This window comes from Amblyraja radiata, chromosome 5 (assembly GCF_010909765.2).
Source record: "Amblyraja radiata isolate CabotCenter1 chromosome 5, sAmbRad1.1.pri, whole genome shotgun sequence".
NCBI lineage: Eukaryota > Metazoa > Chordata > Chondrichthyes > Rajiformes > Rajidae > Amblyraja > Amblyraja radiata.
Window position 1 is genome coordinate 11,651,701 of NC_045960.1, and position 23,334 is coordinate 11,675,034.

A 23,334-nucleotide genomic window follows, 5' to 3' on the forward strand; every position below is an offset into this window, starting at 1 on the left:
CGCCTCCACCATCATGTTCCTTCATAATTCTTTTTCAGAGGCCCACCAAACTTCCTACTCCTCATGCCCTCTAGTCTTGAATATCACTACTACAGAGAAAACTAATGAGCTCATGAGAAAGAAAATAATTGGGGTAAGGGGAATTATAGGAATGCCCTGAAAGCCAGCTTAAACTTTATGTGAATGGTGTTGAGAAATAAGAGAATGAATGAACAAAAACCCTTCTCGTGTGATCATGAGTGAAACATGCACCATTTCTTCCACAGTGACCCTTACTTTACCTGTTTGCCTAATTTTAAATGCCATGATGGGATTCAAACTTGTTCTCCAGATTGTTAGACAAGAAGTCTTGATTACTAGTTCACTAATTTAGCCGCAATGCTACCATACCCCATTAAGATCCAGACTAATGTCTTCTAACTGCTGTGTTGGTCTCAGTCCCAGGTGATTAACTCAGGGAGTCGTTGATCACCACACTGAGAGGTAAAGTTGCGGCAGGCAGCAGTGTTACTCGTTACCTCGTTCTTTTCGAGTACTGCTGGAATCAATGCGTAGTTAATTGAGATTGGGATCTGGATGTCAGTGCAGAGGCTTTTCCATTGTTTCAACAGGCTCTGCCTGTAGTCGGCAGGAAAGGGGCCGTAGTATGTGATACATGCAGCTGAGAGCAGGATGTCGCCCACTAGTGCCAACAGGTTGCGGTCCAAGTCGTCGATGCACTCCTTCCAGCGGATCTGTAAGCACACAAGGTGCTCGTCAGTCAAAGCATCTTAGAATCACAGAGTGCTCTCCTCAGCCCAAAAACATCTGCTTTCAAAATGTCCGCTCACTTCGCATAGCCGTAGAGTCACCAATTCTCATCAACTTCTACAGATGCATCATAGAAAACATTTTATCAGGATGCATCACAGTTTCATTTGGGAACAGCTCCATCCAAGACCACAAGAAATTGCAGCGAATTGTAGACGCAACCCAGACGATCACACAAACCAACCTGCCTTCTATTGAAGGTACACAAAATTGCTGGGGAAACTCAGCGGGTGCAGCAGCATCTATGGAGCGAAGGAAATAGGCGACGTTTCGGCCGAAACCCTTCTTCAGACCCGCCTGCCTTCTATTGACTCCATTTACACCTCACGCTTCCTTGGCAAGTCCAGCAGCATAATCAAGGACACGTCACACCCTGGCCACTCCCTCTTTTCACCTCACCCAACAGGCAAAGGTACAGAAGTGTGAAAACGCACACCTCCAGATTCAGGGACAGTTTCTTCCCAGCTGTTATCAGGCGACTGAATCATCCTACCTCAACCAGAGAGCAATGCTGAACTACTATCTACCTCATTGGTGACCCTTGGACTATCCTTGATTGGACTTTGCTGGCTTTACCTTGCACTAAACGTTATTCTCTTATCATGTATCTATTCACTGTAAATGGCTCGATTGTGATCATGTATTGTATTTCTGCTGACTGGTTAGCGCAACAAATGATTTTCACTGTACCTCGTTACATGTGACAATAAACTAAACACATGAGAATAAATAAAACAGGCCTTTCTGCCCACCGAATTTGTACATGCTATCAATAACCATCTGCACTAATTATACTTTATTCTCCCCATATTCCCATGAACTCTCCCAGATTCTATGGCTGATCAGTCTCACTCTATCTGCCTCTCTGTGCACAGCTTCTGCCGTTGGTACCCACCTTCTCACTGGCGAGGGCAGTGATCAAGAGCGATGCCCGTGACAGTCTGTTGGTAGTCTGCAGCTTGCGGGTAGCCAAAGCTGCCTGCTGCTCCACAGCTTCATTGAAGGACTGTTGCAGAGACCGCTGGTGATCCTCGATCTGTGGGACAAACAGAAAGGGAGCCGTCAGTCAGTGGTCACCGTCCGGATGAGCTTAATGCAAACGGGTGGTTCCAGGCCCACTGGAAATGAGAGGCTTGAGGTTGATAGAAATGACAGCACATGTGGGGCATGTCCTACACATCAATGCACTTCCAGCATCTTTCACCTCGACATGCCACGCCCACCCCCATTTTGAGTCATAGGAAGAGGATTGCCATCCTGCCCCCCCCCCCCCCCCCGATTACCACACTCCAAGGAGTAGGAAGAACATTCTGTCTTTGCTCCAACTTATCTTGTGGAAAAATGGCCTTATGTTGGCGACAGATGATTGGTTGAACTGGAGATCCTGTGTGCGTGCATATGTGAGATGTGTGCATGTGGCCTTGTGTGTGTAGGCATCCGCATGATGTTTGCAAATGTATTTCCTTGCACGAGTTTGTACTTTGAATATATATGTATATATGTACGCGAGTGTCTATGCCATTGTGTGTGTGCACAGTTGAGCGTCCTGTGTATGTGTGCACACAAGTATACAGATATGTGCTTGTATGCATGTGTGTGTATTTGGACTAGGGTGTGCCTCTGTGTAAGTGTGCTTTATGTGTATATGTTATCTGTCTGTCTGTGTGTTTATATGTGTATGTGTATGTATATGTGTGTATGTATATGTGTGTGGAACGCCGACAAACAATTGGCCAGCAAAGAGTTCTGGGATCTGTCGAGCCGGCTGAGAATCAGTGGGTAGCTCATCCCTCAGTGGGAGGAGAAACTATTGATGGGAATGTGGAGGAAGAGTAGTGCAGGGGAACATGACGAGGAGTTGAAAATGAGTGAATGATAGGGGGAGGGGTGTGTGCGCAGAATGGGATGAGTCTGATTGCTTCTTACCAGGTTCAGGGCAATGTTCTTCTCTCGAAGATTGCTCCTGGCGATCACAAGAGCCTCCTGGGCAACCATCACGTTTTGCTGCTTCGGCTCAACTGACTGTCAAACAGAGTTGAATGATTTTACTGTGGCAGTTCCGTACTAAGTGACAACACCTCAGCCAGTGACCAAACTCCTCAGACAGAAAGGAGCCCACTGCTTCAACAGCTCCAGTGTGTTCAGTTGGAGATATTCTGAGTGGGTTATGCCTGGCATGGTTATGCCACCATGTTCACATCAAATATACCTATGATGCGGCCCAAACCATAAACTAGGCCAGATATGGGCCCCTACAGGCAAAGACAGGAGAACTGATGAAGGGGAAGGAGAAATTGGTGGGGGAAGTAAATGAATTATGTCTCTCTTCACAGAAGAGACAAAATATCTCACAGGAGTACTGGAGAACTAATGGCTCAATGCAAATTAATAAATAAAATCAATCAGTTTTCGTTAAAAAAGACCTGAGAAGTCATTAAGCTTGAAAACTAAGAAACAACAAGGACCTGATGAACCAACTGTGAGAGCTTTGAAAGAGGAATTTTGGAGAAGAGTAGGAATGAACATACCATACTGTTTTTATAGGGCTTGACGGAATGATTGTATAGTTGATGTTTCCAGTGATTGGAGTGCTAGACCCTTTGGGTAAAGTCTGAACATTAGGCTGTGGTAGCTGTGGTAGCTGTGTGGAATGAGCTTCCAGTGGAAGTGGTGGAGGCAGGTTCGATGTTATCATTTAAAAATAAATTGGATAGGTATATGGATGGGAAAGGAATGGAGGGTTATGGTCTGAGTGCAGGTAGATGGGACTAGGTGAAAATAATTGTTCGGCACGGACTTGTAGGGCCGAGATGGCTTGTTTCCGTGCTGTAATTGTTATATGGTTATATGGTTATATAGGCTTCCTTCATTCAGGAGCAAGATGATGAGAAATTACATCAGGAAACTTTGGAATTCTTGAAGCAAGAAGGCTCTGAAGGCTGAGTTACCAAAGAAAGAAAATACATGATAACTTTGGGAAGTGGTCCCTGGGATCAGACAGGAATATTGGTGAGGGGTTGTGTGAGTGATAGAGTATCAAAGAATGAAAACAAGAGGGGAATATCCAAGGAACTTCAGCTGCTGGTTAATACAAAAAAAGACAAAGTGCTAGAGTAACTGAGCGAGTTAGGCAGTATCTCTGGAGAACATGGATAGGTGATGTTTCGGGTCGGGACCATTCTTCAGATGCAAGAGGAGATGAGTTGGTTGTCTAACCTTGAAAAGCTAAGACCTCAAAGACCAGAGATGAGGTCCATCTTGGCCTTTTGATCCACCATCATGCACCTATTTTCACTAATCTTACACTACTCCTATTATATTTTCTTCATACTCCTATGAACTCACCTCAATTTCTACCACCTACCTACTAGCCAGCATCTATTTACACTAACTCACAGATAGAATGTGCAAACTGCACATACAGTGCATTCAGAAAGTATTCAGATCCCTTCACTTTTTCCACATTTTGTTATGTTACAACCTTATTATAACATGGATTAATTTTTTTTTTATTCTCATCAATCTACACACAATACCCCATAATCAAAAAGCAAAAACAGGTGTTTAGAAACTTAGATATGACGGCACAGAAGCCACCAAAAGCTATTCAGCAGGTGTAGCAAGGTATGGTACTTTGGCCTTTATTACAAAAGGATTTGAATAATAGATATTGGGGTGGGTTGTGTTGATGCTGCTGAAAATCCCTGGTGAACTGCATATTGTTGCAGCATGGCTTGCCCGAGGCAGAGGAAGGGAATATATGCAGCATTACGTAATCGCGGATGTTTTCCAGCTGTGCTCTTTGCAGAATGAACCACTGTCTTCCTAACAGACACAAGCAAACTATCCACTGCTCTCGCTAACCACAAAGCTGTCCAAGCTCGATAAAACTATCTGGAACACCATTCATTCATCACCCTGGGGGACCACACCTTCCCTGTGAGATACATCTGTCCCTTGTCTAGGGGTGTGGAACGATCGCTCCTTCAGGGATTACGTAATGAAGCCTGAGAGAGCTGAGCTTTCACAATGCCTGGGTCTTCACAGTCAGGAATCATTTCCGTGCTGTAATGTCTGTGCAGCGCCTGCCTCCCTGCGGCTGAGCTGCTATTGGATGCTCTGCTCTGCTAATGGTGAGCCTGAAGAGATGCCTGAGGAGTGCTGGAGCAGGTCCCTCACAGTTAGGACGTGCTCCCAGAAAGATTAATCCCCTTCCTGTCCCTCGCAGTTGAAAGAGAGCTGCCTTTGGACTCACTTTCACTATAAGGTGAGTGTTTCATAATTCAGCTGTTGCTCTGAGTGTTTTCTGCTTGAACTGGATAGAGTTAATCTCGCAAAGTTGTTTCGGGGCCTGAGCTTTAAGGAGAGGTTGAGGAGGTTAGGATGGTATTCCGTGGAGTGCAGGAAGCTAAGGGATGATCTTATAGGGTGTATAAGAAAAGTTAATTTTGTTTTTCCCTCCAGCTATCGTTCCTGACCTGCTGAGTGTTTCCAACATTTCCAGTTTTTAGTTTGGATTTCCGGCAGCTGCAGTTTTTTAGTTTTCATTTACCACTGAAGCTAATTAAGTGATCGAAGAATTGTCCCAACCAGAAACATTACCTATCCATGTTCTCCAGAGATGCCGGCCGACCCACTGAGTTACTCCAGCACCTTGTGTTTCTAATTACTATATGTGATTGTTGGTGTTTGCAAGTGATTAACGTGTTGCAAATGCCTGCCAGACCTTTCATGTAACAAAGATAACTCGCTCTTTAAAAATACATTTCATTGGCTATAAATGACAAGTTTGTGCTGTGCAGGAGGCCCTGATGAATGTGCAATGGTCTCTCTCTATATTGTCACAGACACACACACACACGCACACACACACACACACACACACACACAGACCCACACACACATGCACACACACACACCTCACCCTGGAAGTGAATTAAACACACCTGAGCTGTCTGTGCTTTCTCCTCTCCCTTTCAGGTGGGTGAAGGAATGGCTTTGGCACTGTGCCTCCTGTTGGCCACTCTTTGTGTGCGCCAGGCAGTGGCAGGTCAATGCCCAAGGGAGTGCATCTGTGGCCAGAAACAACCCGTCAACCACACTGAGGTGGACTGCTACAAGCGGGGCCTGAGGTCGATGCCAAGGGAGCTGCCTGGGGACGCCTGGGTTGTTAGGATGGGTACGTACATTGTATTTTGCACTGTGTGCGAGTGGGACAAAGGTGATCGTGGCAATGAATGGCAGTGGGTGGGAAGAGCATTGGGAGGGATGATGAGTTGCACAGTAGTTGGTTCAACAGGAATCTATGAAGGGGACATTGTCTTTGGAGGTGGAGTTGGTAGAATGGATAACAGAGAAGTGTGTCTTTGATAACATCCCACAAAAGAGGCTAGTGTGCAATACTAGACACACAGGATTGGGGGTAATCCTCTAGCATAGACTATAAATTGGTATATTATTTCTTCAGGTTAGGGTTGCCAACTGTCCCGTATTAGCTGGGACATCCCGTATTTTGGGCTAAATTGGTTTGTCCCGTATGGGACCGCCCCTGTCCCGTATTTGACTGCTACTACTCGGGTCGAGGGGACAGTCGGGTTGGAGTGCCGCGTCCGGCCCCGCCTCACCCGTCCCGATGTAGTACAGCCCATGGAGTGCAGCAGCAGTGCTTCGCCCGGCCAGCTGTCCGACCTTCGGACCTTCGCTGACCACCTACACCACCACCCCTCCATCTCATGGGCGATCATCGGTTCATGAGTTGGTTGGGCGCAGGACTTTGCACGCGACGTCATGCGACCCGGGCCAAAACTCCTCAGCTGGCCCGCCGGCTGGGCTTTGTGTGCAGTCCAGCACCCGGGCCAGCTCATCATTCACCCAGCCACGGCCGAGTCGGTCAACGAATTACCATCGGGAATTTGTCCCGTATTTTGACCTTTTGTCCATTATTTGGGGGTGAGAAAGTTGGCAACCCTACTTGAGGTTGATATCATAAAATAGAATGGGATTGCGAGTTGTGAGGATGATTCAACTAGGCTTCCAGGTGATTTAGAAAATTGCCAGAATCGGTATATAATGTGGATAAATGTGAAGTTATCCACTTTATTGTGGAGCCATGCAGCACAGGGACAGGCCCTGAACTCGAGTGAATGTAAAGTTTGAGAATAACCCCAGTCTCACCAAAGAGTGAGATCTCTCCTTCCTAAAACAACTCTGGTTGGTATTCCCTGCACCCTTAGAGGGCCTTGTTATTTCCCTACAATGTGGCGATTAGAAGTGGCCTTTCTGACATTTCCAATGCAGTAGCTGATTAAAGCACGGAGTTACTGGTGGGTATGACAGGGTCCATCACTGGGTGGCATTGGAGCAGGATAGGACACCCTTGTGTTGGGGTAGTGTCGTGTTTAACCTCTGGACCCATTAGCCAGGCCCCTATCTCCAGGACAGTATCAGGTGACTGTAATTGCATAGAGGATTAAATTCAGCTCAGCTGTCAGAGTTAGCAGGCTTGTGGGAGCCACTATCTAAGGCTGGCAGACAGTGGGGGGGGGGGGGGCATCAGATGTGATGACACCCCAAGATGACATTCTGGACAGAGGCAGCATCTTCAGCTGGAGGGTACATGAGATAGATGGTTGTACAGTGATCAAAATACCACTGCAGCCATGCTACATGTATCCTGCAATGTGGACACAGTGGTGACATCTCTAAAGAACTCACTTCCTAATCCTTTCTGCCTCTGTCTTTTCCTTCAAGGAGTTCCTTAAAAGCTTACCCTTGATCAAGCATTGATGATCTATCTTACAAAGTGGGCCATTGTTGTGTGCCTATTGACACTTCAGGGAGTGTGGCAGTACCTATCACGTTCCAGATCCCATTGAATGCAGTCATAGAGTTGTACAGTATGGATATAAGCCCTTAAAGCAATTCATGTCTGTCAACCAAGATATCTATCTGAGCTGATCCAATTTGTCTGCATTTGGCTCATGTTCCCCTATCCAAGTGCCTGTTCAAATGTGTTTTAAACATTGTCATTGCACCCAACGCTATGACTTCCTCTGGCAGCTCGTTCCATACACCCACTATTCTCTGTGTGAAAAGTTGCCTTTTGCAGGTCCTCTTTAAATGTTTTTCCTCTTATAGAGCATAGAAAATGACAGCACAGAACTGGCCCTTTGGCTCACAAAGTCTGCACTGAACATGATACCTAGCTAAACTAATCCTATCTGCTTCCATTCCCTCACATCCATCTGCCCATCTCAAAGCCTATTAAACCCCACTATTGTCTCTGCTTTCACCAGCACACCACTTGCTTCTCAGCCTCCTACACTCCAGTCCCAGCTGATCCAATCTCTACTTGTGGCTGCAGCCCAAGTCCCAGCAATAGCCTCGTGAATATTTTCTGCACCCTCTCTGGCTTAATCACATCCTTCCTCCAGTATGGCCATCAGACGGATCACAATATTCTAGGTGTGGTCAGCGGTTGCTGCTCCGTGTACGGACTTATATTGGACCGATTGCCCCGAGTAATGCACAACTCTTTTTTTAAGGTCAGAACTTCCTGCAAACTCTTCCTGCCAGAGTGCTTCAAGGAATGCCGCACACTGAGAGCATCAACTTTGAGCACAACACCATTACAACAATCCACCCTCGGGCTTTCTCTGGGGCCGGTCAACTGATACTGGTCAATCTCCATGGCAATCAACTGAGCAGGCTGCCCCGCAGAATCTTCCAGGGTCTCTCCAGGCTCCGCTTTCTGATGCTGGGACAAAACCGTTTCACATTCCTCAGGCCTGAGATGTTTGCTGGGCTCCACAATCTGACAGACTTGGACATGTCATTGAACGACATCACCTCACTGCCACCCAATATCTTCCAGGCTCTGAGTGACCTCAGGATCCTGGATTTGGCCTTCAACAAGATCCAGAAGATATCTGGCAACGCCTTCACTGGACTTGGCCTGCTCTACAGTCTCAACCTGGACCACAACAGGATTCAGTCCATCCCCCTGAGAACCTTCAAGCCATTGGGCAGTCTGAAGATACTGGTGCTGGACAACAACTTGCTCTACACCCTCAACGCCACAGCATTAGAAGGTTTAGGTAACTTGCGAGAGTTGTATGTGAGAAATAATGACATTAGCAAGCTTCTAAGAGATGTCTTCAAACACACTCCCAGACTTACCCATCTAGCCCTGAACGGCAACAAGCTGAAATCTATTGATGGCACATCATTCTTGGCATTGACAGGTAGGGATAACAGCAGCCTATGGATTATTTCTGCAACCTGCGCTTTCATGTTCCTATCTAAAAGCCTCTTAAACACCATTATTGTATCTGCCTCCACCACCATCCCTGACAATGTATTCCAGGCTCCCACCACTCACTGTGTAAAGAAACTTGCTCTGCTCATCTCCATTAAACTTCCCCCCTCTCACCTTATAACTATGCCCTCTATTGTTGGACATTTCCCCCCTGGGGAAAATGTTCTGATTGTCTAGCTTATATAGGTATATACACCATCTGGCTCCATCTGCCTTTTTTTGTCTGCCTCCACCTGTCATCCAAAGTGAACTCCACCTACTGGTTCTATCCGCCATCATCCTTCACACCTCTGCAGTCCACGAATTACACGCTGACTGTCTCACCTCCCCCTCTCTACTTTATACCTGCTAACTGCCTCTCAGTCAGAAGAAGGGTCTCAACCGAAACGTCACGTATTCCTTCTCTCCATAGATGCTGCCTCACTCCAGCATTTTGTGTCTACCTGCTGTCTGACCCGCTGAGTTACTCCAACATTTTGTGTCTACCTGCTGTCTGACCCGCTGAGTTACTCCAACATTTTGTGTCTACCTGCTGTCTGACCTGCTGAGTTACTCCAGCTTTTCGTGTCTATCTTTGGTTTAAATCAGCATCTGCAGTTCCTTCCTACACAAATTCCCTCTGCACTTTCCTGATGCAAGGTTTCAACTGGAAACGTTGACAGTTCCTTCACCTTCACACGGATGCTACTGATCAACGGGTTGAGTTCCTCCAGCAGATTGTTTGGTGTTTGACCAATATTTGTGTTTATTGATTATATTTCCAGGTGTCCAGGAGGTTTTCCTGCATAACAATCCCTGGTCATGTGACTGCAGGATGAAGAGCTTCCTTCGTTGGCTGTCTCAGAGTGAAGTGAATGTCTTTTCCTTGGAAATGCTGAGGTGTAGCTCTCCTTCCTGGAACAAGGGCAAGACCCTGAGCAGCCTGAAACCAGTTGACCTGAGGTGTAAGGCAAGAGGCTGAAGAACTGCTCCCAGCCATTGCTCCATTCCCTTCCAGCCCCATTCTCTGCACTTCCGCACTCTTTATATAGTTGCTTACCAAAGCTGACCATCAAAAGACACGGTTGAAAATGTGCAGAACCAACATGACTCTCCAATTCTCATCTAATTCATTCCTTTAAATAAACAATTCAAAAATTACAGCAGGATCTCCAGTCTTCCAGCACCTCGCCCGTATCCAATGATGATTGATATATCAAAGCCAGTGTGCCTGCAATTTCTTCTCTAGCTTCCCACAGTGTCTTTAGATATATCTGATCAGGCCCAGGAGGTTTGTCTCCCTTCAAATGCCTTAGGCCATTCAGCACCTCTTAACCATAATAGTGACTGTCCTCAAGACACTTTAATTAATTGCCCCAAGTTCCCCAGTCTTCATGTCTTTCTCCACAGTAAAAATAGAAATACTCATTGCGGACTTTGCCCATCTCCTGCAGCTCCACATAGAGATGACCACTTTGGCTTCTGATGGTCCCCAGTCTCTCTCTCGTCATCCTCTTTCCTTTAATGTACTTCATTGAGGAGAGTTGTGGATGTAGCCCAGTCCATCACGCAGACTAATGTCCCTACCATCGACTCCATCTACACTTTATGCTAACTCGGGAAAGCAGCAAACATAATCAAGGACCTTTTTCACCCAGTCTTCCCTCTCCCATGAAGCAGAAGAAACAAGTATGAAAGCATGTACTACCAGTTTCAGGAATAGCTTCTTCCCCCCTCTTATCAGAGGCTGACTTCTCAAACACTAGATGTAATCCCGATCTTCAAACCTACCCATTGCAACCTTGTACCTTTTCTCTGTAACATTAATGTTATGATGCTATAAATTCTGACTCTGGTATTTTTTTTCTTTGCACTACTTAAGAATGGCTTGATTGTACATGAATAATATGATTGGATTGGATTGCTCAAACAAAACTTTTCACTGTATCTCGGTATACATGACGACAATAAACCAACACTAATACCCTACGAAAAGTCAACGTGCACGGAAACGGGCCCTTTGGCCCAACTCATCATTGCCGACCTAGATGCCCCATCTAAGATGGTCCCATTTGGCTGTGTTTGCCCCATATCCCTCCAAAAATGTCCTATTCATGTATCTGTCCAAGTGTCTCTTAAATGCTGTTATAGTACCTGCCCCAACTACCTCCTCTGGCAACTCGTTCCATATACACACACAATCCTTTGAATGAAAATTTTATTAAATCTTTCCTCTCTCATCTTAAACCTATACCTTACCTTTTGCTTATTTGCCTTTATTCTCAGGAAATAGTTCCCGTGCCACAAAGAGATACTGCACAGAAACAGGCCCCTTCAGGCCACCCAGTCTATGATGACCTTCAGCCACACATTTATACCAATCCTACTTTAATCCCAATTTTTATTCTCTCCAAACTATCGTTACCTCCCCAGATTTTACCACCTATTTACGCTAGGGATAATTTACAGTGGCCAATGAAGCCACCACATTACATGTTTTTGCAAAGTGGAAGGAAACTGTAACACGTGGCAGAATTCCAAGTGGTTATAGTCATGCAGCACCTAAAAGGTTAATTCAGCTGAAATGTGGTCCAGTGCCAGCTTCCATTACTTATTTTGACATGAATTCACAAGGGGCTACGCTCTGTACCATTGGACCCTCAGTGTCAGTGCCAATAGCCCTTGTGTTATTTTGTCATCTGCGGAAACTCGTCCTACTGCCTCCTGCTTTTGAGTAATGGGGATATCGTGTACCATAACGTTCCATCCTCCTGCATCTGGTCATCAAACCTCCGAAGATAGACGCAAAATGCTGTAGTAGCTCAGCGGGACATGCCGGATCTTTGGATTGAAGGAATGGGTGACATTTCGGGTCGAGACCCTTCTTCAGACCTGTTCTGTACACCATCCCTCATGTACCTCTCAGTCCCACCTGTACTTGGCCATCACACCCTCAGCATGGCCTGCATGAGCTGCCAATACAGTCTTACATTCTGCTGGCCAGGTAACATCATGACAGTGGAGATCCAGATCCCACAAGAAACAGCAAGTGTGCGACCATTTACAGCTGCATTACCCTTACCTTGCGGATTTCGTGATAGTGCTCCAATGCCAGCACCCACTGGCACAGGGAGCGGCAGGCGGTTGACACGAGGCCCACCCTCGCAGGGTTGAAATCAGGCTGTTTTGAATAAATCTTTAGCTTCGCGAAGACCTGGAAAGCAGAACGTGTAATTTCAAACCAATTCATGGCTTATAGATCACATTTGCCCGTTTAGGACACATTACCTCCTCAGATGTGCACACGTGTGCGAGAGAGACAGAGAGAGAGAGAGATAGGGAGCGAGGGAGACAGAAGGAGAGAGAGAGCTTACCTTCTCAGGTAATGTGTCCTTGTCCAGGTTCAATAGGTGTTTCAGGAAGGAGGGATCGCCGAGCATCACTTTAGCTGTTGCCCACTGGGGTGGTTTCTGCAGCAGCACGCACACAGCATTCATCACAGTCAGGACTAGCATGGGTGGGTTGATGTAAACCCTGCATACACAACAACAGTATTAACATTGTCAAACAACAGTAATTATACTGGCAGTAGGGATGAGTCAGTGAGATGTCAAAACCAATACATGGCTTATAGATCAGTATTGTGTGGATTTGTGTGGCTCAAGTTACTGGAAGATTGCAAGTGAGATGGATTATCATCAACAGTTGATAGCACAACATGTTGGGGGAGAGGAGTCACCGAGCTAGAGTGTGAGGTGCTGGATTTTTACCCTTAGAGATATAGTCAGTGACAGTCAGTAAGAATACTGGGGGTGAGGGGTTACTGGGGGACAGTGTGAGGGAAGTGGATTAACATCAGTGGAGATTCAGTCAGTGACATAGGGTGCTGGTGGAGAGGGGTTACTGAGAGGTGGTGTGAGGGAACAGGATTAACATCAGTGGAGATTCAGTCAGTGACATAGGGTGCTGGTGGAGAGGGGTTACTGAGAGGTGGTGTGAGGGAACAGGATTAACATCAGTGAGGATACAGTAAGTGATACAGTGAGATGGGGAGAGGCATAACGAGGGAGATGGTGTAATATCAGTGGGGATATAGAGAGTGTCACAGAACAGGGTGAGTAGGGTTAGTGAGAGACAGTGTGAGGGTGCTGGATTAACATCAGTGAGGATATAGTCCATATATACCCCCACAGGTCTGGAGGTGAGGGGTTAGACAAAGACAAAGTATCTGCATATCTGCAAATCTATATTCACATGCAACACGTAAATAGAAATCACAAATAACAAGGGTCCCAGCTCCAATCCCTATGGTACGTCTCAGTTTAGAAAGTTACCCTTTCAGCATTACTGTCTCACCAAACCAATTGTAGAACTGATTATCCCGCTCGCTTGGATCCCAAATACTTGAATCTGCTGGACCAGTCTGCCAATGGGACCTTGTCAAAAACCTTACTGACGTCCAACATCTCTGCCTTCATCAATCGTCTTCGTTACCTCAAAATCTGAATCAAATAGTGAAATAAGATTTCCCCTGCATAAAGGCATGCGACATGTCCCATCACAGTCTCACCCTCTGCTATAATTCTCTTACTGCTGATGTAAGGCTCACCATTATGTTGGTATCTGGCTTAACCCCTCTGCCCTTCTTAAATAAAGGACCAACATTAGTTGTCCTCCAATGTTCTCACACTTCACCTGTGGCCAACAAAGATGCAGAAATCTCCTTCGAGACCCCAGACCTCCCTTGCTTCCCATTTAATACCTCCTTCTCCTCCTTCATACTGATCTGTTCCAGATTATTCACATACACCTCTCTGAACTCACTATCTGTCACGTTCTTGGTGAATATTGCCTGGCTATAGATTATCCCTCTGGATCTTATGGATCCACTCTTTCTCTGGTTCCAGACACACAAATTGAATGGCTTGCATCTCTGCTACATTCCTCTATTAATCCCAAATGCACCTGCCAGAATCCTAACTGTACTTTCAATAAGACGTTCCTTAATGTTGGACCATTCACACATATACTCCCCAAGTCTCTGTCCCCCACTTGAACAGAACTTCTGAAGTGAAGTGTTGCTGAACCCGACAAGGCTTGCTGTCAATTTGGCACGTTGAGGTTCAAACTGTCACGCGGTGGTGGAGGTCGATGTGACGCACCTGATCTCTGAAATGTCGCTCTTGTCAAGGGCTTGGAGTGCACTGGTGGCCTGGGCCAGGATGGGAAGAACGGTGTTCAGCTCGCTGCTGGCTTGCTGCATGTCAACAGAGGAATCAGCACCAATCAGTGAATCAATGGGATCAAGGTTTGTCCACAGTCACAGTGGGGCTCACATTACTCCAGCACCCCTCACATCCTCAGGGCATCAACAGAGCAGTCCAGAATCAATCAGAACTTGGGAACTTCACCCAGGTTATAGCGTAGGACTGGTGACAGGCAAATGCTGGGCTGCAATGTGAAATTGACCTAATAATCTTCATTTATAAAGATGATCAAGGGACTGGTCAGGGTACAAGGGGAACTATTCTAGTCTTTGTGATAGTGCCTCAGAATCTTTCATGTGTGCAGCTGGAGCATAAAAATCAGCCTCAGTTGAAGCGTCCCATGTGAAAGGCAGCAACTCCAACATAGCAGCACTCTCTGAAGCCAGCACAGGAGTTCAAGCCTCTGGAGGCAACCTTCATAGTGGAAGGAAGGGTGATACTCACTGAACTTCGACAGACAAGTTACTCTGAGCTCCCTGCTTCCAAACTATACCCCACCACTATGTACAGTAAATAGGTTGGATGGAAAACTCACTTGTTTTCTCTCTTCCCCAGTTCTGATGTAAGTCTCCGTCCTGAAACGTTAACTCGGTTCCTCTTTCAACATATGGTGCTCGACCTGCTAAGCGTTGCCAGAATTTCCTGCTTTTTAATTCCAGATTTCCAGCATCTGAATCTTTTTGATTTTCACATGTATGGGTAAACTATAACTCACCAGCACTCGGCCTCACTGGCACTGGGGCAGTGGTGGGTTGAAGCTGGCTGGCACTGGGTGAAGTTTTAGAAGCATCCATGTTAGGGGGCTATGGAGGCTCAGCTGCTGGGTATATTCGGCTCCTTGTGTCTGCTCCACTTTGTTCTTTGTGGAAAGGCAGCGCTGGCATGAGAGGCCAACTGGCCACAACTGAAGGGCCTGTTTCCATGCTACATTGTTTTATGAATCTAGGAATCCACAGCTCAATGGTAACAAACTCAATCGCTTGCATGACATTCTACGGTCTCACTGTAATCCACCAGTTACGTGTGGGGGAAAGAACTGCAGATGCTGGTTTAAATTGAAGGTAGACACAAAATGCTGGAGTAACTCAGCGGGGCAGGCAGCATCTCTAGAGAGAAGAAATTGGTGACGTTCACCCATTCCTTCTCTCTAGAGATGCTGCCTGTCCTGCTGATTTACTCCAGCATTTTGTGTCTCGTTACATGTGGGCATCAGTTTCTCATCTCCTGGTGAACAATTCCAGGCTCTCGCCACATTGAGACACTCTTTTGGTTCTGGATCAAACTTACAAATCAAATTTTGGCTGAGTGATTAAAAGGGAGGAAGAGTGCCTTGAATTGAAAGAAGATATCAATGGCGTGATCAGTTGGGCAGAGAATTAACAAACAAGATTTAAATCAGGGAAATGCGAGGCAAAGCACTGGGCAGGTACAACATGGCAATAACACATAGTGATAAACGGGAGGAGTGGTTTGAAGGAACAAAGACCTTGGAGTGTACGTACACAGATCTTTGAAGGCAGCAGGGCAGCTGAATAAAGTGATGAGGAGGGGTGCTTTCTTTTCTTGTTGAGGCAGAAATTATAAGAGAAGTGAGGTTGTGTTTGAACCGCATACAGAAAGAGTTAGTCCATAGCTTGAACGCTGCACCCAGTTTTGTTCACTATTTTACAGAAAAGGTGTGATGGCACTGGAGAGGGTGCAAAGATACCAGTATCCTTGAGGAAAGGTATGATGGACCAATACTGCATTCTGGGCTGCTCAAAGGAGAAATATCAATTGCTTGGATTTCATGTATGAGGTGTTACATCGTGAATGTCCCGCCCAACAGGACCAGGGCTAAGGATGGGTGAGAGAAGAGATTGGTTACCTCAGCATAATCCTGCACAACTCGTGTCTCCTCAGTCATGGTCTCCTCTTCTTGTTTGACTATATCTCGAACTTCCTCCACGGCAGCGGTGTCTTCATGAAGTTTGCTCATCAACTGGTCAATTTCCTGGTAAGAGCGGATATAGCAGTCAGTCCACGCTGCCGTCAGCCACATTTCCCAACATGCCCCATGACGTTGAGTGCCCTGTGTCACAATATACATTTCTCCTTAGCCCACAGAGCCCACAAACATCCAATGAGCCTGGGCAATGGGACCACCTTAAACAGGGTATCTTGCTCAATATGGACAAATTGGTCTGATGGGCCTGCTTCCATGCTGCTTGACTTGATGTTGACTACATTGTCAGTTAAATCAGTAACATAGATGATAAACAACATTGGAGCCAGCACCGACCCACAGACAAGCCTCCAATCAGAAAAATTACCTTACACTTTGGCTTCTTCCGTTGAAATTTCGTTCAAACCTAGGTTTGAATGACAATAAATAGCATTCCATTCCATTCCAATCCACCAAACTAATTTTGAATCCAGTTGGCTAGTTCACCTTGGATCCCATGCAATCTAACCTTCCAGACTAGCTTGCCATGCAGGACCTTGTCAAAGTCCTTTCGTATAGACAATGTCCAGCACCTTGTCCTCGTCAATCGTCTTGGTCACATCTTCAAAAAACTACCACTCAAACGTTATCACTCAACTCTTCATGGTTATAAATCCCTTGGTTAAATCTGTCCTTAGTCTTCTTTGTTTGTGGAGTTCCCCAGTCTCTACAAAATGTGGAAAATGTGAGGTCATCTGCTTTGGTGCACAAAAGAGAAAATCAGTGTATTTATTAAATGGCTAGAAGTTGGGAAGCTGATGTCAAAGAAAATCAAATGAAAATTAAATGAACATTTTAAAAGGTGGCTATTTTTGCTGTCAGTTACCTGTCTGGCTTCGAATCTGCTTTTCTCCTGAACATTACTACATCATGACCTGCTATTTACAACACTATGCTTCTTTGTCAACTTCAAACTGCCCTCGTAACAACTCATCCTCACAATAATCCTGGTCACAACCTATCACAGGTACCCCCTTTACCCTATCAATCCATCGTCACACCTTCTCTACAACTTAAAACTAACTCGCTTCCCTCCTTCCCAGTTCTCACGAACGGTCTTGGACTTGAAACGTTAACACTGTCTCTCCTTCCACAAGTCCTGCCTGACCTGCTGAGTGTTGCAGCATTTCTGATTGGTTTCAAAGGGACCTAGGTGGCCTTGTGAGCAAATCACTGGAAGTCAATGTGCCAGCAGCAAGGAAGACAGGATGAACATTGGACTTTATAATGAGAGATGTGAGGACAGGAGTAAAGATCTCAAACCACAATTACATGGAGACGGCAACCAGAGTGGTGGGTAGGCTTTAGTCCTCTTACCGATCTGCTATAGAAGGATTACTCCAGACTGATTCCATTCTAATCCTTAACTTCAGAAAGGAAAAGTCAGGAGACCACACACCAATTTTCATTAGTGGATTGGCGGTGGAATTAGCAGTTTCAAATTTTTGGGTCTGAACATCGCAGATGACCTGTTCTGATCCCAGCACATAGACGTAATCATGAAGAAGGTGCTTCTAGGTTTTTGGTAGTTTCACAGATTTGGCATGTCACCGAATACTCTCATGAACCTCTACTGATGCAGTGTGGAATGTATCCTGACTGCCCACTGGTGTGGCAATGTCACACACAGAGGCGCAAGAGGCTGCAGAGAGTGGTAGACTCAGCCTGATTCATCCCGGGCACAGCCCTCGCCATTCATAGAAAGGATCTACATGTGCTGCCTCAATAAGGTGACAACAATCATTTAGGATCCCCATCATCCAGGCCATGCTCTCTTCTTGCTGCTACTGTTGGGCAGGAGGTATAACAGCCTAAACTCCTACATCACCAGCTTCAGGAACAGCTACTGTCCTACAACGATCATGTGTTTTAACTGACCTGCATCATTTGGCTGCACAATGCAAGTTTTGCTTCTGTAATCTCCCAGCTGTTCATTTACTCGTACCTCAGTTTTCTGCTCGATCTGTTTTCCAAGCGGCACCAACTCCTCCTGCATCACCCCAATCATCGAACTGGCCTCTGAAAGTTTCTGCAGACCATTGGCAAAACGGTTTCTGGGAACACAGCAGAACAGTGGAATCTGTGACATTGAATGTTAAATCTGTTTTCTTTTCCACAGTTGCTGCCTGACCTTGGAGTTTGTCTGTAGAACTGATGCGCTACAATGCTGAGAACTACATTCTGCACTCTGTATCTTCCCCTTTGGTCTGCCTATTATACTTGAGTTTGACGATTGTATTTATGTATAGTATGTTTATCTGTTTGGACAGCATGCAATACAAAGCTTTCCACTGTACCTCGGTATATGTGGCAAAAATATACCTAAATCTGACCTGCTGCCCAAAATAATGTTTCGTCATGACTTCCTTGCTCTTGTATTCTGCCCCTCTACTTCTCCTGACCAACATCCAGTAGGACCTTTTATCTGCTTTCTCAGCCTGTCATAGACCTATAAAGGTGCATGGCATGGAAAGAGGCCCTTCAGCCGACCAAGCCTGTGTAACCATCAACCCACTTACATGAATCATAGAAACATAGAAACATAGAAATTAGGTGCAGGAGTAAGCCATTCGGCCCTTCGAGCCTGCACCGCCATTCAATATGATCATGGCTGATCATCCAACTCAGTATCCTGTACCTGCCTTCTCTCCATACCCTCTGATCCCTTTAGCCACAAGGGCCACATCTAACTCCCTCTTAAATATAGCCAATGAACTGGCCTCAACTACCCTCTGTGGCAGCGAGTTCCAGAGATTCACCACTCTATGTGTGAAATAAGTTTTTCTCATCTCGGTTTTAAAGGATTTCCCCCTTATCCTTAAGCTGTGACCCCTTGTCCTGGACTTCCCCAACATCGGGAACAAACTTCCTGCATCTAGCCTGTCCAACGCCTTAAGAATTTTGTACGTTTCTATAAGATCCCCTCTCAATCTCCTAAATTCTAGAGAGTATAAACCAAGTCTATCCAGTCTTTCTTCATAAGACAGTCCTGACATCCCAGGAATCAGTCTGGTGAACCTTCTCTGCACTCCCTCTATGGCAATAATGTCCTTCCTCAGATTTGGAGACCAAAACTGTACGCAATACTCCAGGCGTGGTCTCACCAAGACCCTGTACAACTGCAGTAGAACCTCCCTGCTCCTATACTCAAATCCTTTTGCTATGAAAGCTAACATACCATTCGCTTTCTTCACTGCCTGCTGCACCTGCATGCCTACTTTCAATGACTGGTGTACCATGACACCCAGGTCTCGCTGCATCTTCCATTTTCCTAATCGGCCACCATTTAGATAATAGTCTGCTTTCCTGTTTTTGCCACCAAAATGGATAACCTCACATTTATCCACATTATACTGCATCTGCCAAACATTTGCCCACTCACCCAGCCTATCCAAGTCACCTTGCAGTCTCCTAGCATCCTCCTCACAGCTAACACTGCCCCCCAGCTTAGTGTCATCCGCAAACTTGGAGATATTGCCTTCAATTCCCTCATCCAGATCATTAAGATATATTGTAAATAGCTGGGGTCCCAGCACTGACCCTTGCGGTACTCCACTAGTCACTGCCCGCCGTTGTGAAAAGGACCCGTTTACTCCTACTCTTTGCTTCCTGTTTGCCAGTCAGTTCTCTATCCACATCAATACTGAACCCCCAATGCTGTGTGCTTTCAGTTTGTATACTAATCTCTTATGTGGGACCTTGTCGAAAGCCTTCTGGAAGTCCAGATACGCCACATCCACTGGTTCTCCCCTATCCACGCTACTAGTTACATCCTCGAAAAATTCTATAAGATTCGTCAGACATGATTTACCTTTTGTAAATCCATGCTGACTTTGTCCAATGATTTCACCACTTTCCAAATGTACTGCTATCCCATCTTTAATAACTGACTAGCAGTTTCCCCACTATCGATAGACTAACTGGTCTGTAATTCCCCGTTTTCTCTCTCCCTCCCTTCTTAAAAAGTGGGGTTATGTTTGCTACCCGCCAATCCTCAGGAACTACTCCAGAATCTAAAGAGTTTTGAAAGATTATTAATAATGCATCCACTATTTCTGGAGCTACTTCCTTAAGTACTCTGGGATGCAGCCTATCTGGCCCTGGGGATTTATCGGCCTTTAATTCATTCAATTTACCCAAGACCACTTCCCGACTAACCTGGATTTCACTCAATTCCTCCAACTCCTTTGACCCGCGGTCCCCTGCTATTTCTGGCAGATTATTTATGTCTTCCTTAGTGAAGACGGAACCAAAGTAGTTATTCAATTGGTCCGCCATATCCTTGTTCCCCATGATCAACTCACCTGTTTCTGACTGCAAGGGACCTACATTTGTTTTAACTAATCTCTTTCTTTTCACATATCTATAAAAACTTTTGCAGTCAGTTTTTATGTTCCCTGCCAGTTTTCTTTCATAATCTATTTTTCCTTTCCTAATTAAGCCCTTTGTCCTCCTCTGCTGGTCTCTGAATTTCTCCCAGTCCTCTGGTATGCTGCTTTTTCTGGCTAATTTGTACGCATCATCCTTCGCTTTGATACTATCCCTGATTTCTCTTGTTATCCACGGATGCACTACCTTCCCTGATTTATTCTTTTGCCAAACTGGGATGAACAATTTTTGTAGTTCATCCATGCAGTCTTTAAATGTCTGCCATTGCATATCCACCGTCAACCCTTTTAGAATTAATTGCCAGTCAATCTTGGCCAATTCACGTCTCATACCCTCAAAGTTACCTTTCTTTAAGTTCAGAACCATTGTTTCTGAATTAACAATGTCACTTTCCATCCTAATGAAGAACTCAACCATATTATGGTCACTCCTGCCCAAGGGGGCACGTACAACAAGACTGCTAACTAACCCTTCCTCATTACTCAATACCCAGTCTAATATAGCCTGCTCTCTCGTTGGTTCCTCTACATGTTGATTTAGATAACTATCCCGCATACATTCCAAGAAATCCTCTTCCTCAGCACCCCTGCCAATTTGATTCACCCAATCTATATGTAGATTGAAGTCACCCATTATAACTGTTTTGCCTTTGTCGCACGCATTTCTAATATCCTGTTTGATACCATCTCCAACTTCACTACGTACTATTGTTAGGTGGCCTGTACACAACACCCACCAGCGTTTTCTGCCCCTTAGTGTTTCGCAGCTCTACCCATACCGATTCCACATCCTCCAAACTAATGTCCTTCCTTTCCATTGCGTTAATCTCCTCTCTAACCAGCAACGCTACCCCACCTCCTTTTCCTTTCTCTCTATCCCTCCTGAATATTGAATATTCTGCATTGAATATTGAATCCTGCAATATTCCCACATTCTCATCAGCTTCCACATATTATACCCTCAACTGCACACTTCGAGTGGAGGGAACAACTTACTGGGGCCGGTTGACTTACCAATCCACAAGTCTTTGTGATGTGGGAGGAAGCTAGAGCACTCAGGGAAACCCATGCAGTCACTAGGGCAACCTGTCTCTGGTACCACAAGGCAGTGGCTAATCCACCTTTACTGATTTATGTTAGGAGTGTACGATATTGGTTAGATCACAGTGGAAGGACTAGGTATAGATCTGGCCACCACACTACAGGATGGATGTAATTATAACCACAGTTGATTACAGAAGGAATTTACAAGGATGTGATAGGGGCTGGAGAATTATAATCATAGAACATAGAACATAGAACAGTACAGCACAGCGATGGGGTCTTCAGCCCACAATGTCATTGCCGAACATGATGCCAAGTTAAACTAATCTCCTAGCCTGCATGTGTTCCATAACCCTCCATTCCTTGCATATCCATGTACCTATCCCTTTAATGACACTATCATAGAAACATAGAAAATAGGTGCAGGAGTAGGCCATTCGGCCCTTCGAGCCTGTACCGCCATTCAATATGATCATGGCTGATCATCCAACTCAGTATCCTGTACCTGCCTTCTCTCCATACCCCCTGATCCCTTTAGCCACAAGGGCCACATCTAACTCCCTCTTAAATATAGCCAATGAACTGGCCTCAACTACCTTCTGCTGCAGAGAATTCCAGAGATTCACCACTCTCTGTGTGAAAAAAGCTTTCCTCATCTCAGTCCTAAAAGATTTCCCCCTTATCCTTAAACTGTGACCCCTTGTTCTGGACTTCCCCAATATCGGGAACAATCTTCCTGCATCTAGCCTGTCCAACCCCTTAAGAATTTCGTAAGTTTCTATAAGATCCTCCCTCAATCGTCTAAATTCTAGCGAGTACAAACCGAGTCTAACCAGTCTTTCTTCATATGAAAGTCCTGACATCCCAGGAATCAGTCTGGTGAACCTTCTCTGTACTCCCTCTATGGCAAGAATGTCTTTCCTCAGATTAGGAGACCAAAACTGTACGCAATACTCCAGGTGTGGTCTCACCAAGACCCTGTACAACTGCAGTAGAACCTCCCTGCTCCTATACTCAAATCCTTTTGCTATGAATGCTAACATACCATTCGCTTTCTTCACTGCCTGCTGCACCTACATGCCTACTTTTAATGACTGGTGTACCATGACACCCAGGTCTCGCTGCATCTCCCCCTTTCCTAATCGGCCACCATTCAGATAATAATCTACTTTCATGTTTTTGCCACCAAAATGGATAACCTCACATTTATCCACATTATACTGCATCTGCCATGCATTTGCCCACTCACCCAGCCTATCCAAGTCACCTTGCAGCCTCCTAGCATCCTCCTCACAGCTAACACTGCCCCCCAGCTTCGTGTCATCTGCAAACTTGGAGATATTGCCTTCAATTCCCTCGTCCAAATCATTAATATATATCGTAAATAGCTGGGGTCCCAGAACTGAGCCCACTAGTCACTGCCTGCCATTGTGAAAAGGACCCGTTTACTCCTACTCCTTGCTTCCTGTTTGCCAGCCAGTTCTCTATCCACATCAATACTGAACCCCCAATACCGTGTGCTTTAAGTTTGTATACTAATCTCTT

The 23,334-nt window shown here is 45.6% G+C and overlaps 2 protein-coding genes across 3 annotated transcripts in view; one reads left to right on the plus strand and one right to left on the minus strand.

Annotated features, from left to right (window-relative positions):
* The window catches only part of dnah14 (dynein axonemal heavy chain 14), a 435,381-nt gene that overhangs the window by 67,841 nt on the left and 344,206 nt on the right, over nucleotides 1-23,334 (minus strand). The window contains 8 exon segments of the mRNA XM_033020484.1: nucleotides 519-734; nucleotides 1,706-1,846; nucleotides 2,737-2,832; nucleotides 12,189-12,320; nucleotides 12,481-12,640; nucleotides 14,269-14,363; nucleotides 16,241-16,366; nucleotides 18,303-18,411. Coding sequence (XP_032876375.1) covers nucleotides 519-734; nucleotides 1,706-1,846; nucleotides 2,737-2,832; nucleotides 12,189-12,320; nucleotides 12,481-12,640; nucleotides 14,269-14,363; nucleotides 16,241-16,366; nucleotides 18,303-18,411 — 1,075 coding nt within the window.
* Nucleotides 4,631-11,095, plus strand: LOC116972984 (leucine-rich repeat-containing protein 15-like). Of its 2 annotated transcripts, none has more exons than XM_033020594.1 (4): nucleotides 4,631-5,077; nucleotides 5,791-5,989; nucleotides 8,355-9,053; nucleotides 9,892-11,095. In XM_033020594.1, exons 2-4 carry the CDS (start codon nucleotides 5,803-5,805, stop codon nucleotides 10,086-10,088), a joined length of 1,083 nt encoding a protein of 360 aa, XP_032876485.1. In that variant the 5' UTR covers nucleotides 4,631-5,077; nucleotides 5,791-5,802; the 3' UTR covers nucleotides 10,089-11,095. The 2 variants fall into 2 exon arrangements, with proteins under 2 accessions (XP_032876485.1, XP_032876486.1); XM_033020595.1 differs by having other exon boundaries at nucleotides 8,355-8,906.